The sequence below is a fragment of the Dinoponera quadriceps genome, unplaced genomic scaffold, assembly GCF_001313825.1.
Source record: "Dinoponera quadriceps isolate SergipeBrazil2010 unplaced genomic scaffold, ASM131382v1 scaffold4444, whole genome shotgun sequence".
Lineage (NCBI taxonomy): Eukaryota > Metazoa > Arthropoda > Insecta > Hymenoptera > Formicidae > Dinoponera > Dinoponera quadriceps.
This window is the reverse complement of record NW_014558991.1, coordinates 810993-823891: the sequence shown is the minus strand read 5'-3', so window position 1 is coordinate 823891 and position 12899 is coordinate 810993. Positions and strand designations below refer to the sequence as shown.

At 40.6% G+C, this 12899-nt stretch overlaps 1 protein-coding gene across 2 annotated transcripts in view; it reads right to left on the bottom strand.

Moving 5' to 3' along the window:
- Window positions 1–12899, bottom strand: part of LOC106750036 (5-hydroxytryptamine receptor 2A-like) — a 137032-nt gene that overhangs the window by 9100 nt on the left and 115033 nt on the right. For both annotated transcript variants that reach the window (XM_014630071.1, XM_014630072.1), the window contains one exon: window positions 6867–7000. In XM_014630071.1, the coding sequence (XP_014485557.1) occupies window positions 6867–7000 (134 nt within the window). The remainder of the gene's footprint in view (window positions 1–6866; window positions 7001–12899) is intronic.

Sequence of the window (12899 nt, the reverse complement as noted above, 5' to 3'; positions counted from 1 at the left end):
CTAACGCGGATGGCGTGAGATCGATGCACGTGTAATCGCGCGTCTCGCGCCGAAATGCCACGGAATACGCAGTACAGATGCATCGAGACTGAGCTTAGAGATGGGCGATACAGAATTGATATTTCGAATATCGATACTTTGGGGCTCCGTTATCGATATTTCATCTTTCGATATGCATTGATATTTGAATAGGAATATCGAATTTCCCACACGTATCAGACTACGGATTAGGATTGAGACTGAAATTGAGATTGAAATTTGACTAATCAGAGCAAAGTTGACTAAGCTTGAAGTTAGTTTCTTTTATTCTCATTGCTTAAATTCTGGGGAAAAAGCCCTAATGAATCCTGCACACAGGAAATATTGACTAATAAATATACAATTTGAATTAAAATCGCATTAAAATATTTAAATATAATTACGACCTTTACCTTCTTTCCGAGTGAACGATTATTTCCATGAATTGGAAATATCAGCACCAAAAATAGAAACTGTATAACAGGTGAAATTTTATTTTAATATTTTGATATTTAAAATAGATGCTATTTTTAAACTCTCTGCGGAAGGTTGGTTAGTGTAACTTTTGTATTATTTTATAAAATAAACATAATATGTAAATAATATATATATTTAATTGGAATGCAGCCAATAATAGAAATATGAACAATATCGATATCACTAATATCAATATATTTGATATTTGTGTTGGATCGATATTTTTATTAACTATATGTATCGATATAAAATATTCTTATATTGCGCATCCCTAGGATGTTATTTTCTCTTCTTTCATTTATACGGTCGTGAAAGTAATATGAGTATATTATTTAAAAATTCACAACTCAATTGTCTCTTTCTTTCGAAGTTGGTAATTATTACATAATTAATAAACGACAAAGTTCAATTAACGATTTTCTCGAGGGAGGAAAGTCTGCACAAAAATTAAGCAATTTCTTTCCTTTACGCGCTTAATTTCGCTTGTTACTTCTTCATCGAGACGATATATCTATTATTTACGTAATTCCTCTCGAAGTATCAATCCGTTTGGTAATCGATACGATATCCTCAGGAAAATATACAGAAGTAGTCCTTGCGTGTAGTAAGCGTACAGTGATGTGAAACGTCAAATTGTCGAGTAAATAAAATTTATTTTTATCCGCGTTGAGACAGGGGTTGCTTAGCTGATTAATATGTTAAGGATTGCACATAGTTTGGCGCGACGATCTCCGCGCGCGCGGAGTAGCAAGGGAGTAGCGCGAGAAAATACGGATCGAGGTCGAAAGGGAAAACATCCGAGCCGAGCGGTGGTCGAAGGACGATGCGAGGGATGCCATGAGGTAGAGAGAGTGAGAGAGAGGGAGGGAGAGAGAACAGGGAGTTGGTAAGAGTGATGTTGTAGAAGTTGGCGAGAGCGGAGGAGGGACTGATGCATGCCTGCTTAAAAGTCCATTCATGGTATTGGAATCTATCGTCGAAAGCCAATCGTCCTTTGTCCTCCTTTCAGCGCGCCGACACCCTCACCATAGACATCCGTTCCTTTATACTTTGAGATCAGAATGTTCCGGAAGTTGATAAGTCGCGTCTATTTCGCGGAAAATATAAGCGCTTCTCAAAAGTAACGCCGATTGCGCGGGCTTCGATGGGAAAAACGGCTTCAACTAGATTCTCGGGACTCGCTCGAGAGTGATTCGAGATAAGAGATAGAAGGTGCTACAATCGGCCGCGCATCGTCCGTTCGAACGATTTTCCCCTGTTCTTTTGCAAAATCAAGCACTCGAGTTACGAGTTGTTAACCATGCAAACGAGGTGTGTTCTTGAAATATTGCAGCAAAATTTAGACGGCCGAGCATAAGCACTCTCTGCGTCTGTCATGTGTAAAATTATTAATTACGCGTTCTAGAGATTAATATATATTATCTATGCCTATATAAATTTTTTGAACTGGCCCCGCCAGTATTTATGTTTTGTTCATATATCCATTCTTGATTTAAGATTATTTTTTTCTGTGTATTCATTTTTTTCCATACAACTTGAATCGGTATGTATGTTCCAATCAAGGCATACGCAAATTAAAGAAAATATTTAAAGAAACAGAATAAGGAGTGGTAATTTAGGCTATACATCGCTAACGATTGCACGTAATTCGACACGGTAATTTCTTCAGGTCGCAAATAAGGATCGAAGCAACGAGAAGGAAGACACGAGAGCTGCGCCCCGTTTTTCACACGTCTCCCTATCGTTTTATAACAGAAATCGATGCGATCAATTATTAAAAACAACGGTATACGAGAGTCGCTGGGTGTTTCTCGACAAACCCTCCTCCTATCGTCGCGCATCTTAGAAGGTTTAATCGAGCGAGTCGCGTGTGCACGCGCGGTTAATGAAGTCGTTCGCGTGAGGCGCTCCTGGTGTCCGCCGATAAACGCCCGGGTGAAACAGGCGGTTGTAAAGCGGACATCCATCAAATATTCGGTGCTGCGAGCTGCGATCAAACGGCAGACGTATAAATTTCTATGTGTCCGTTAAGGCGATGGACGAGCGCGATTCTCACCCCGCGATTTAGTATACCCGATGGTAAAAATCGCTAATGCGTCTGCCGCCGCTTGAATGGCGGTCGAAATAGAATTGCACCATTAAGCGGTAACGCGTGGGAGATATCGACAACGGAGGGAAGACAGGCTTAAAAAGGAGGAGGCCAAAGGATGCAAGAGACGAAAAGAGAGAAAGAGAAGCGAGCGAGAGCCGTCCCGCGCTGAAAACGCCCATGAAAAGCGAGAAGGAGGAAACCCAGGTGCGCCAGCGAGAGAGATATAGCGGGAGTGCGGAAATATAATATGAAGAAAAAGTGGTATGAGGTGGAAAAAGTGCTGAGATGGGATACATATAGGGGAAGCTGGCGGGACGTGAGAGGCTGCGTTAAGAAAACGGGGGATCTAAATAAGGATATATGTCGACAGAAAGATTTTGCGGAGGAGAGAAAGAACTAGCGAGGATAGAAGGAGAAGGGAAGAAGAAAAAGTGTCGGTGACGACTGCTAATGCGTGTAATTAAATTAGACTTGTCCCATATGAGAAAGGGCGAGCTTCCTCACGAAATCCTCCTACTTTTTCTTCGAGTCAAGCGTGAACTGATAATCGTCTTTACCAATGTTGTAACAGATACATTATTTAAGGTAACTTGATATAAATACAAATACTGAAAGGGAAATGTAATAAATGTAAGATACAGATTATAGTTTTAAAAGTTTGGAATAAATCCGGGTTTTCTTAATTTTTCCGCAGTATTTTTGGTTTCTTTCCACAGATGAATGAAAAAGTTCCCCTTTCAGTATCAATATCTGTATATAATTACTTAGAAAAAATGTATCTGTTACATTAAGGTTCGATTTCTGAATCATTCGTAACTATTCGTGCACGTAACTTGCGAATGATATCCAATGAGCATAAAGTTATTTCGCAAAAACAGTACACTTATTGGATATCACTCGCAAGTTACATATACGAATAATTCAAAAATCGAGCCCTTGGTCTCTACGGCACGAATTTTCGCTTTTGTAATTTCAACGTTCACATGATACGCGAATCGAAAGCGGGCGCGTTAAAAATGAATAACAATATGCGCGGTACAATACACTCCGCGTATTTACCCCTCACGGCAATACCCGATGAGGTTCTCGTTAATTGGATAACGTCGCAAAACCGTGACAAAGCGCCTCGATAATTAGCGCCGATGCTATTCCCATTACCGTGTTGCAGTTCCTGATTATTTACTAGGACTTATTAAGTATAAATATGCGGGCCGGCTTGCGAACGTGCGCTAGAATCAAAAGCTAATCGTTCGTATGTACATAACGCTCGTTATCTTTGTGTACTTATGTTCTTAATTGTTGAATATGTATGCATGTAACAATGTTCCCCCCGTCGCTTCCGCCGTTTGCACTGGGTACACGGAAAGAGATATCCCGGGATGTAGAAAACTCCGGTCTGGCTTTTACAAAGGTTGCAGATTGCGATCGTGACATTACGACACTATCGGTATATTATTAAGATCGTGACATTTTCGTTTTCTCGTTTTATACGTCTCATCGCGAAATACCACGACCGAGATAAAATTCTAAAGCCGACGACAAAGTATACATTAAAGTCCCGCATAAATTTTCCACGTGGAATTCTAAAACGTGCACGTTGAATATTTATGCGACGCGTCACATACACGATGAATCGCGTTACGCCGCAAATTGTCTCGTCGTGATCGTCACGCGTTGCCGATTATATAAATTTCACCCCGAAATTCCCGTGAATTAAGTTTCCCGCACTTGTATAAATCATTGTTAGACTTTTCGCCGTTGGTCCGCGTACTTTTCGTAACTTTTCGCGGGAGCACGCACGCGACTGGAATTCCACGTGAAAATTCGCGGAGCGCGATAAATCGTTGCGGCTGATGTACTGCGCACGGCCGGTTTTCGTTGGGATTTTCCGCTGTCGTCAACGTAAGATGCATAATTAGCAAACTTTCTCGGCCGGGAATTTAGCGTTTAAACGTCGATTCCTCGGCGAAAGGCGAACGCAGTTTCCACCCGGCGCGAATGTCAACATAAAGCCGCGGTAAAAATGGCCAGGAACTCGCGTACCGCTGCGGCTTCTTACGGGCGTTATAAATCCGTGAATGACTGTAACGGAACGTGGAGTAAAGTCTAACAATGAGAGTGCAACGCGAAAGATGCTCGAGAAAGGAGAACGACGCTCTACGCGCGAAGAGAATGACTCGACTCGTCTGTCGAAAATCCCACTAAATTTTTATTTCCTCTGCGAAACTTACGTCGAGACGATCCTGCATTACGTTTCATATTAACATAAATGTTTTTCTTTCATAAATGTTTTTCTTTCATTTAGATACAATGCGTTTTATCAAAGAGATAACATTTTTTTATAGAGATAAAAATATTTAACAGTTGTCGTGGTAATTCAGTATAGCCATTCATATTTCAATATAGCCTGATTTATGCTTCCTTTTATTATCGCATTTATTTATAGAATAATAATGTGTTTTTATAAATTAATTTAATTTGACATATTATAATAATTATTATTCCGCGTAACATTCGGACTTTTAGAACAATATGGTCATGCAATTTTGCGTTCGATAAATCGACAAATAATTTTTCCTCGTTTCTAAAAGATTAAGTTTATTATTGAGTTTGGAAATATCGCGGGACCTTTATTTTCTCGGAATAACTTAAATCGACGATCCTAAATTTTATATTAATATAAATATCCTCTTTAATTTTTCGACAATTCATTGTTTCGAGAAGATATATATATTCATGTTCATTCGGAATATAATCATATCAACTCATTTTTTCTTTTACCGGTCAAATATTTTATGGAGTACATGCTTTTACAAATTAATTAATTAATCGTTTATGGAGAACATGCTTTTACAAATTAATTAATTTAACATTAACATTAATCAATTTAACATTTTATTATAATTATATACGTTAATGTTGCCGCATAACGTTTGTACATTTTGAAAGCAACGTAGTCATGCGATTTCACATTCAGTAAAACGTCAAGTATAAATTTCCATTTGTTTCCAAAAATTAGATTTATTATTTGGACGTATATATTATCTTTATTATTATTATTATTTAAGCAGAAAATTTTGCGAAATTTTCATTAATTTGACGAAATTGAAGTCAACAATTTTATATTATTACATGAATATAAATCTTCTTCTCCATTTAACTACAATACATTTATGGGAGAAATATATATATATATTTTACAGTTAATTTAGCGTTAATTCAGATTATAATCATGTCAATTCGTTTTTCCTTTTATTAACTGTTTATGTAATGTACGTTCCTAAAAATTAAAACTTAATTTAATATTTTAATTATGATGCACTGAGGATTTTGTATCGTTGAGACGCTCCTATGTTCGACACGACATTCCTTGACTTCTCGGAAGATGTGTTGACATCGTTTTTACACAAGAAAATAGACTATGTCATGTCGCAAGATCAGGACGGACTCGTCGTCGCGTTCATTCGCTCAGGATAGCGTGTGGCGGACGAGCGCTTAGAGCGTACGCGTGGCCGCGTGATTTTACGTTCGGCAAATTACTTAGTAAATCTTTCTACGTTTCTAAAGCGTTTATCGGACTTATCGTTCGGACTATTTCTACTCGTAACAGATATCGTATCTCTTCTATCGAATTCTGGTTTTTCGCGATTCCGACGACATGAAATAGTACGTTCGAGTGATAGTTATCGGCAAATCCGAGTATAACGTTGCCTTTGACACTCAATTTGACAATCACAGTCGCTGTCGCAAACGCAAATAAGAGTACGTACCGTCGTAAATCTAACCTCACAACCTGCTGGACAATAATACTATTTTCCGCTTGCGGGAAACCGGAGAATCGAGCAGCTGGAAATAGTAGTGCAATTCTCTTCAGGAGACAGGAGAGATAACAGCTTTTTGTTTCGCGTTTGCACGATAAATACCTCTCACGATTAACTGCACTTGTTGTGAAAAGGACACAAAGGCGCGCAAAACTCGCGCGCACTTCCGTCTGTGCGACATCTGATTTCCCGCGAATACGCGCCGGTGTCACGGTGTAATAAACACCAATCTGTCTCACGCTTGCAACGCCACCTTCGATTTATCGACAGTGCATCGACGAGGGCATGAATCGTTCTTTTCCCAAGATGGCGCGGGTTCGTATGGACGTGTACGTAAGGTGCTGCGAAATGTACGATCTTTTCCACGACTTTGTCGCAGTTTCATCCATCGGTTCACGGTATTGACAGATCGTACAGTAATAATTCGCGTTTCTTGATACAATCGGCGACTTACGTACCTCATAAAGAGCTCCGAAAGGCATTACAAGGCAGGCGACCATAAGATCTGCGACGGCCAAACTGACGATCAAGTAATTCGCCACGGACTGCAAATTGCGTTCTAACACGATAGCCATTATCACGAACAGGTTCCCTGCAACAAGAATATATGCCGTCGTGAGAGTTTCGACGTCGCAATTAATTCGACGGTAATAACATCTTACGTTGACTTTCGAGGGACAACATAACACGACGCGACAAGTTCCGTAGAACGAACGAAAAAGGGATAGCGATTACAGGGCTCTTATTGGTGCGTACGTATCTTGCGCGGATACGTCATCTCTCGAAGATCACAGTCGGATAAACGCTGTATTCACGCGTCGGACGTGTCGCGCGATGCGCGCTACTTTACTCCACGGCCAATTTCATTGGGCCGCCATTACTGAGATATCGTTCGAACACTCCGTCCGTTGAAAGAACGTGTTGTCGCAGTTTTGTATTATCTCGTTCGTTTCGAGTGTATTTTCGCGAGTGTGACCGCGAAACGCGAGTGTATCGTAAGTGCATTGTGTGAGAATCGAAAGAAGTGAAGAAACGTCGAAGGATTAACGTGACGGGACAGACGCTGATCGAGAAAGCCGACCGACGCCCGTCTACCAGGATGATCTACGACGCCGATGCATGACGTTGGTCCACGACGATGGTCTATGACGCCGTTTTACGATACTGATCCACGGAGACGGTCTACGACGCTATCCTACGACGCTGGTCTTCGGTTCATGGTGAATGATTATTACTCTATATATTTTTACAGCGTCGAATTTGCTCGATACAAAGAGCCAAGTATTTCATTTGATACCTGAGTCGAAATTCAGAGTTTATATTATGTGTCTTGTCAATGTTACCTTGTGTTTCTAATAATGTTTTTTAAGTTGCAAGTTCCGATTTGAACTTGCTAACGCCTTCTTTTCACATCCATTTCCTTTGTACGGTCAGTTACAGGACAGTTGCAATCGTTTTTCTTTCTTATATACTTCAGACCACACAAAAAATACGAAGCGAACCTGTGATTCACGATATATGTACGCAATAAATGGCCAGACAGATGTCAAAATTAGATATGTATATGTAAAAATTACATGTGCACATGTTATTTTGACAGCTGTCTGACTATTGCTTATGTTCATAAATCATAAGTTCGCTTCGTCGTTCTGAAACATGTAAACAAAAAAACTGTTACAACCGTCCCCTGACCGACTGTACTTATAGTTCCTGCCTTTTCACCCTTCTCTTTTAAATCCCAAAAATTTAACTATAATCTCTTTAAAAAAAATAAAATAATAATATGTGAATACTATATTTATCATACATCATATGGTATATACGTATGAGATGTATCATATACATATGTACCATACGATATTTATTATACTTCAAGTTTGATGGAATTTCTTCCAAGTCAAACCGCAAGATTTCAACTCGGAGATACAGAGTAACAAATAGAATTCCTTTGCTGGGAATAACGAGACAAGATTAAAAGTTCACACGCCGCTGGCACTTTTTTTTATCTCGATCTCAGAATTGAAGCGAGGTTATATGTAAAAGCGAGTCCGCTATTATCACTTTTTGCGGAGATGCGGGTACGGTGGGGATGCGTGTAGATCATGAGGTCGTTAAGCAAATCGAGATCGGCAGCGGGGGCGGTTGCGCGACCCGCGACTTTGATAATGGACCTGTAATTGGCACCTGCAAGGGGCAAATTCGCGTTAGTCGCCATCAATTCGCGCGCCGGCTTGAATAGCGGCAATCAGTTCGGCAAACTCGGATAGATGAAATCAGCCGTACGTTCCTTCGACGTCCCGGGTGTGCGACGCAACGTAACGAGAGACGGCACTCGCTCACGTGCACACAGGGTCGATGACGACGCGCGCATTTGCGAAATTTCGTCCAAGTATACCGACGCCCGCACCCTCGTATCGGCTTCTCGTACTCTTCCCGGGACAATACGACGTCGTTGTGCGAGGACCGAGTGCCTCGAGCGGCCGTGTGTGTATATACGCGGGTCAGTCGATGGAAAACTGCAAGCAAGAAAACGCGCTACTACGCCCGGGGCTCGACGGGCCGACCCCTTGAAAAATTTCTCCCTCGAGGCGAGAAAGGGTCAGACGAATAAATACAGAGTCGCGCGAGGAACCGAGGCGTTTCCACGTTGATAGCGCGCGTCGTGAAGGGAACCCTATTTTCGGACGCGTGTCGCGTATAATCCTCGAATTTCGTTTAGCGTTTAAGCGACGGCCGACCGTATCCCGTCGGATAAAAGCGAAATTATCTTCTCAATCATAATAATCGCTCGCGCCCGTACATCGCGAACGATAACTCCGGGCGGTTCGATATTCGCGGCGGAAGAGGCGTTCAATTTCGGATTAAACGAAACCGTTCATGATGGAGGCGCGATCTTTTTCGACGCGGCGGGAGCGCTTAATCAAACTTCGATGGAACCGCAGAGCCCGACTGTAATCAGAATTTTCGGGTTCGCACGATTCCCCTATAGGGGAAATTCATGTATTAGTAACGCGATGTTACGTTTATGCAGTACGTAACGTGCTCGCCGGTTTAAGCGTGTTTAAGGGAAGTGGAGGAGCTCGAGCTCTACCGTGCGCCAGGTTTGCTAGGATATTACATCGCGCCGATGTACGCTCCTCTGCGTACCGCGGTACTTCATGTTCCTCATTTCGCCTGGATGGCCAATGTTCCCTCCGATTTTTCGTGTAGAGCGCACGAAAGAAATTCGCTATACGCCATTCCCGTTTTTTCCCTCCCCCGCGCGAATGCAGCCGGCTCTTTTGCAGCACGAGGTGGACGATGAGAAATAACACCGTATTTTCGGACAACAGCAGAATTATACGGATAGTTCGGCGATAACTCAAAAGCTCTCGTAAAAAATGTTATTTCACTTATTTATCGTTATATGCGATAATGATAAAGATGCAAGTACGTACATGGAAAAATAGTTTGGTTGTATCAACCCGCGAAAGCGAACAACCAGGTGTATTCTGTTTGAAGGAAACAGAATTTCTGATTATAAGAACACACATTTGGATCATAAGAACTGGAAATTCTGCTTCCTTTGAACAAAATGTATCTTGGTGTTCCCTTTCTGGTTATTGCGGCCAGATTTTTTTCTTTGTATTACATTGAAGTGCGTCGGGCAGGTAAAGCGAAGAAGATAGATAGTTAAAACTTTAATATATAGAATCATGAGGAGTTAAAGTACGGATGTTTTAGTGTCATTTAAATATTAATATTGTCAATATTAATATAATTGTGAAAAGGTAAAATTATTCATCGTGCGTCGCGAACGTACCAAAGATTTGCGAAGAAGACAAACGAACTCGGCAAATTAGTCTTCTATATGAACCGAACCTTAAGACCGAGTAATATTATTATAAATTCTAATCCTTTGAAAATCCTTATTCAATTGCTAAATTAACAGACTAGTTTTTGATTCTATTTTTTATGTTGCGAAAAATACTGCCTCAATTAGGAGTTGCATCTGGACTTCTTCACTAACCGAACGGAATGCAACCTAATTCACAACTTTATAAGTAGAATGAAAAATTGCTTTTATTAATTTATTTAGCAATTAAGGTAAAGGTTTAGATTTTCAAGGGATTAGAATTTATAACGATATTACTGGGACTTAAGAGTCGGTTCATTCTAATTCGCCGCGTTTGTTTACCCGAAAATCTTCGGTATGTCCGCAATACACGATGTACTTTACTCTCCCATAATAACATTAATATTGACAATATTAATATTTAAATAGCAATGGAACATCTCTGTGCTTTGGTTTCTCATAGCTCTATTCAAGTTTTACCATTCTCGAAGCAGTCTTATTTAAATATAATTACATTAAGTTCGAGAAAGAAGAAAATTTCTCGGCGACATCTCCGAGGTGCGCAGTCGGGGTTTTTGACTGAGACTCGGTAGTTCTCCGTGGAAACGACGGCTAAAGTCCAAAGGTCTTTGAAGGCTTGTAGGTGGCGATTGAGATGTGTACTAATTAAATTCAATTTCGAAAAGGGGTGACGACTTTGTTTAAATTAGAGAGCGAACTCAAACTTGGTGAAACGATCGAGTCGAAACGCATTTCGTATGTTTCTCGTTTTACCGTAACCGTCTACCTCTACCCACCTATCGCCGTCGCTGGCGCGCGAGTCCGCAAACGTTCGATAGGTCTAGCTACGTAATTCCACAAACGTCGGACAAATTTCTTCCTTTTCGCGTCCATTAGTTTCACATTACGTGTCTGCAAATACGTGCGACGGTGTGCGACCGTACCACGGCGCCGAGGTAAAGTCGAGGGCGGGAAGGCGCGTGCACTGTAAATGCTGCGACTGCGGCCGATGTCTCCTGGGGAAAAGTATAATAGCCGCGGTCGCGAGTAAAAGGTGAGAGAAAACGCATCGGACGTTTTACTTCGGCGTAATTAACTGCCGCGAGAAGTAAGAGGAACCGGCGCGCACGAGACGTTTCAGACATCGGCGAGGGATCTAAACGCTTCCGTTCGCGCTCCATTAAGGTGTACCCGCGTCGCGAGAAACGAGAGAATAAAAAAAGAGTGAGAGAGAGAGAGAGAGAGAGAGAGCGTAGCCCGAAGCTTTATACGGATAAGCTGCGAAGGGTCGCGAGTGGACACGTGCTGCGAGTTGTTTGTCAAGAAATAACTTTCGGTTCGTAGTTTTTAATCTGTTCCAGCGCGCTGCGTTAAGCCCGGCTTGGCGCGCCGCATTTCTTATCGGGCTTTTTTGTTCAAGAGTCATCTCGACGGAGGAGTTTTATAATGCCGCACGCGTATCGTGTTCGGTTTGTCGAATGATGAATAATCCGTAATCCCTGTTCTGGGAATACGGAATGTAGAATAAAATAAAATAGTATAGAATCAACTTTATTACGCTCTGGAATAAATTCTATAAGAACGATTGGGATTAATACTTATTAAAGATACAAACAGTTGTCGTAAAAAAGAAATAAAAATATAAAAAATAAAATAAAAGTGTAAAAGAAGTATCTCAAACTAACTGATGATACATGGAATAAAAGAAGTAGTTTTCACAGCTAAAAACTAACTTTCACTGGTAAAAAGTAGTTCCCATGCGTAAAAATTAGCTGTCCATATAATATAATTGAAATTTAGTTAATTTAGCTAATTCTTTTTGTCCTAATATTTACTTCTCACAACTAAAATTAGGTCTGGTAATTAAATTTCAGTTGTTTTATATGAACAGTTAATTCATTTTTTTTCATATGTACAATATCAATGCATCACAGATAATTTAAATGAATTATCGTAGATAATAGTGATGTAATAGTGAACCAAGATGCAGAATAAGATGAGAATGGCCTAAGGAAGTGCTTGTACTCTGCAGTTTTAAGTAGTAGTTATAGCTGGCTGATTTAAATGGTATCAGCGATAGCTTTTTAAATGCCAAAAGCGTTATACAGATGGAATATAGAATGAAATGATAATACGAAATGTAAGAATAATACGTGTAATGTAAGAATGATACGTGATATAAGTAATTGCGTCATCATGACCGCGAAACATATATGTAATAAGTGTTGTGTCCTGTTTCCAGATCTAATATTTCCTTCCAGTTTATTCCATAACGAAAGTTTAAGATAACGTTAACGTGGTTGCTTTTTAAATTCGGGAAGTCTCTGACAGAGATTTCGTTGTCGTTTGAAATTGAATTTCTTTCTCTAATACGACTACGAAAAAATACGTAGAAAATAATGCTGTGGGAAAATTGCGCGATTTTCGTCTGAAAAATTTTATCACCGGCGACGGAATATTTCGGGAGATGAGACGCTAGAACGTTCAAGCGGCGTATTAAATGTTAACGCGATCGCGTCGTGACCGATTTTGGTCTTCGAATGCATGGAAAAAAAATGGGAATAACGTGCTACCGCGGAACGGTTACAACATCACGATGGCGATTATTCTCGCCCGCGCAGGGACGTTTCCTATGCATTATTCCGAGCGCACGTTT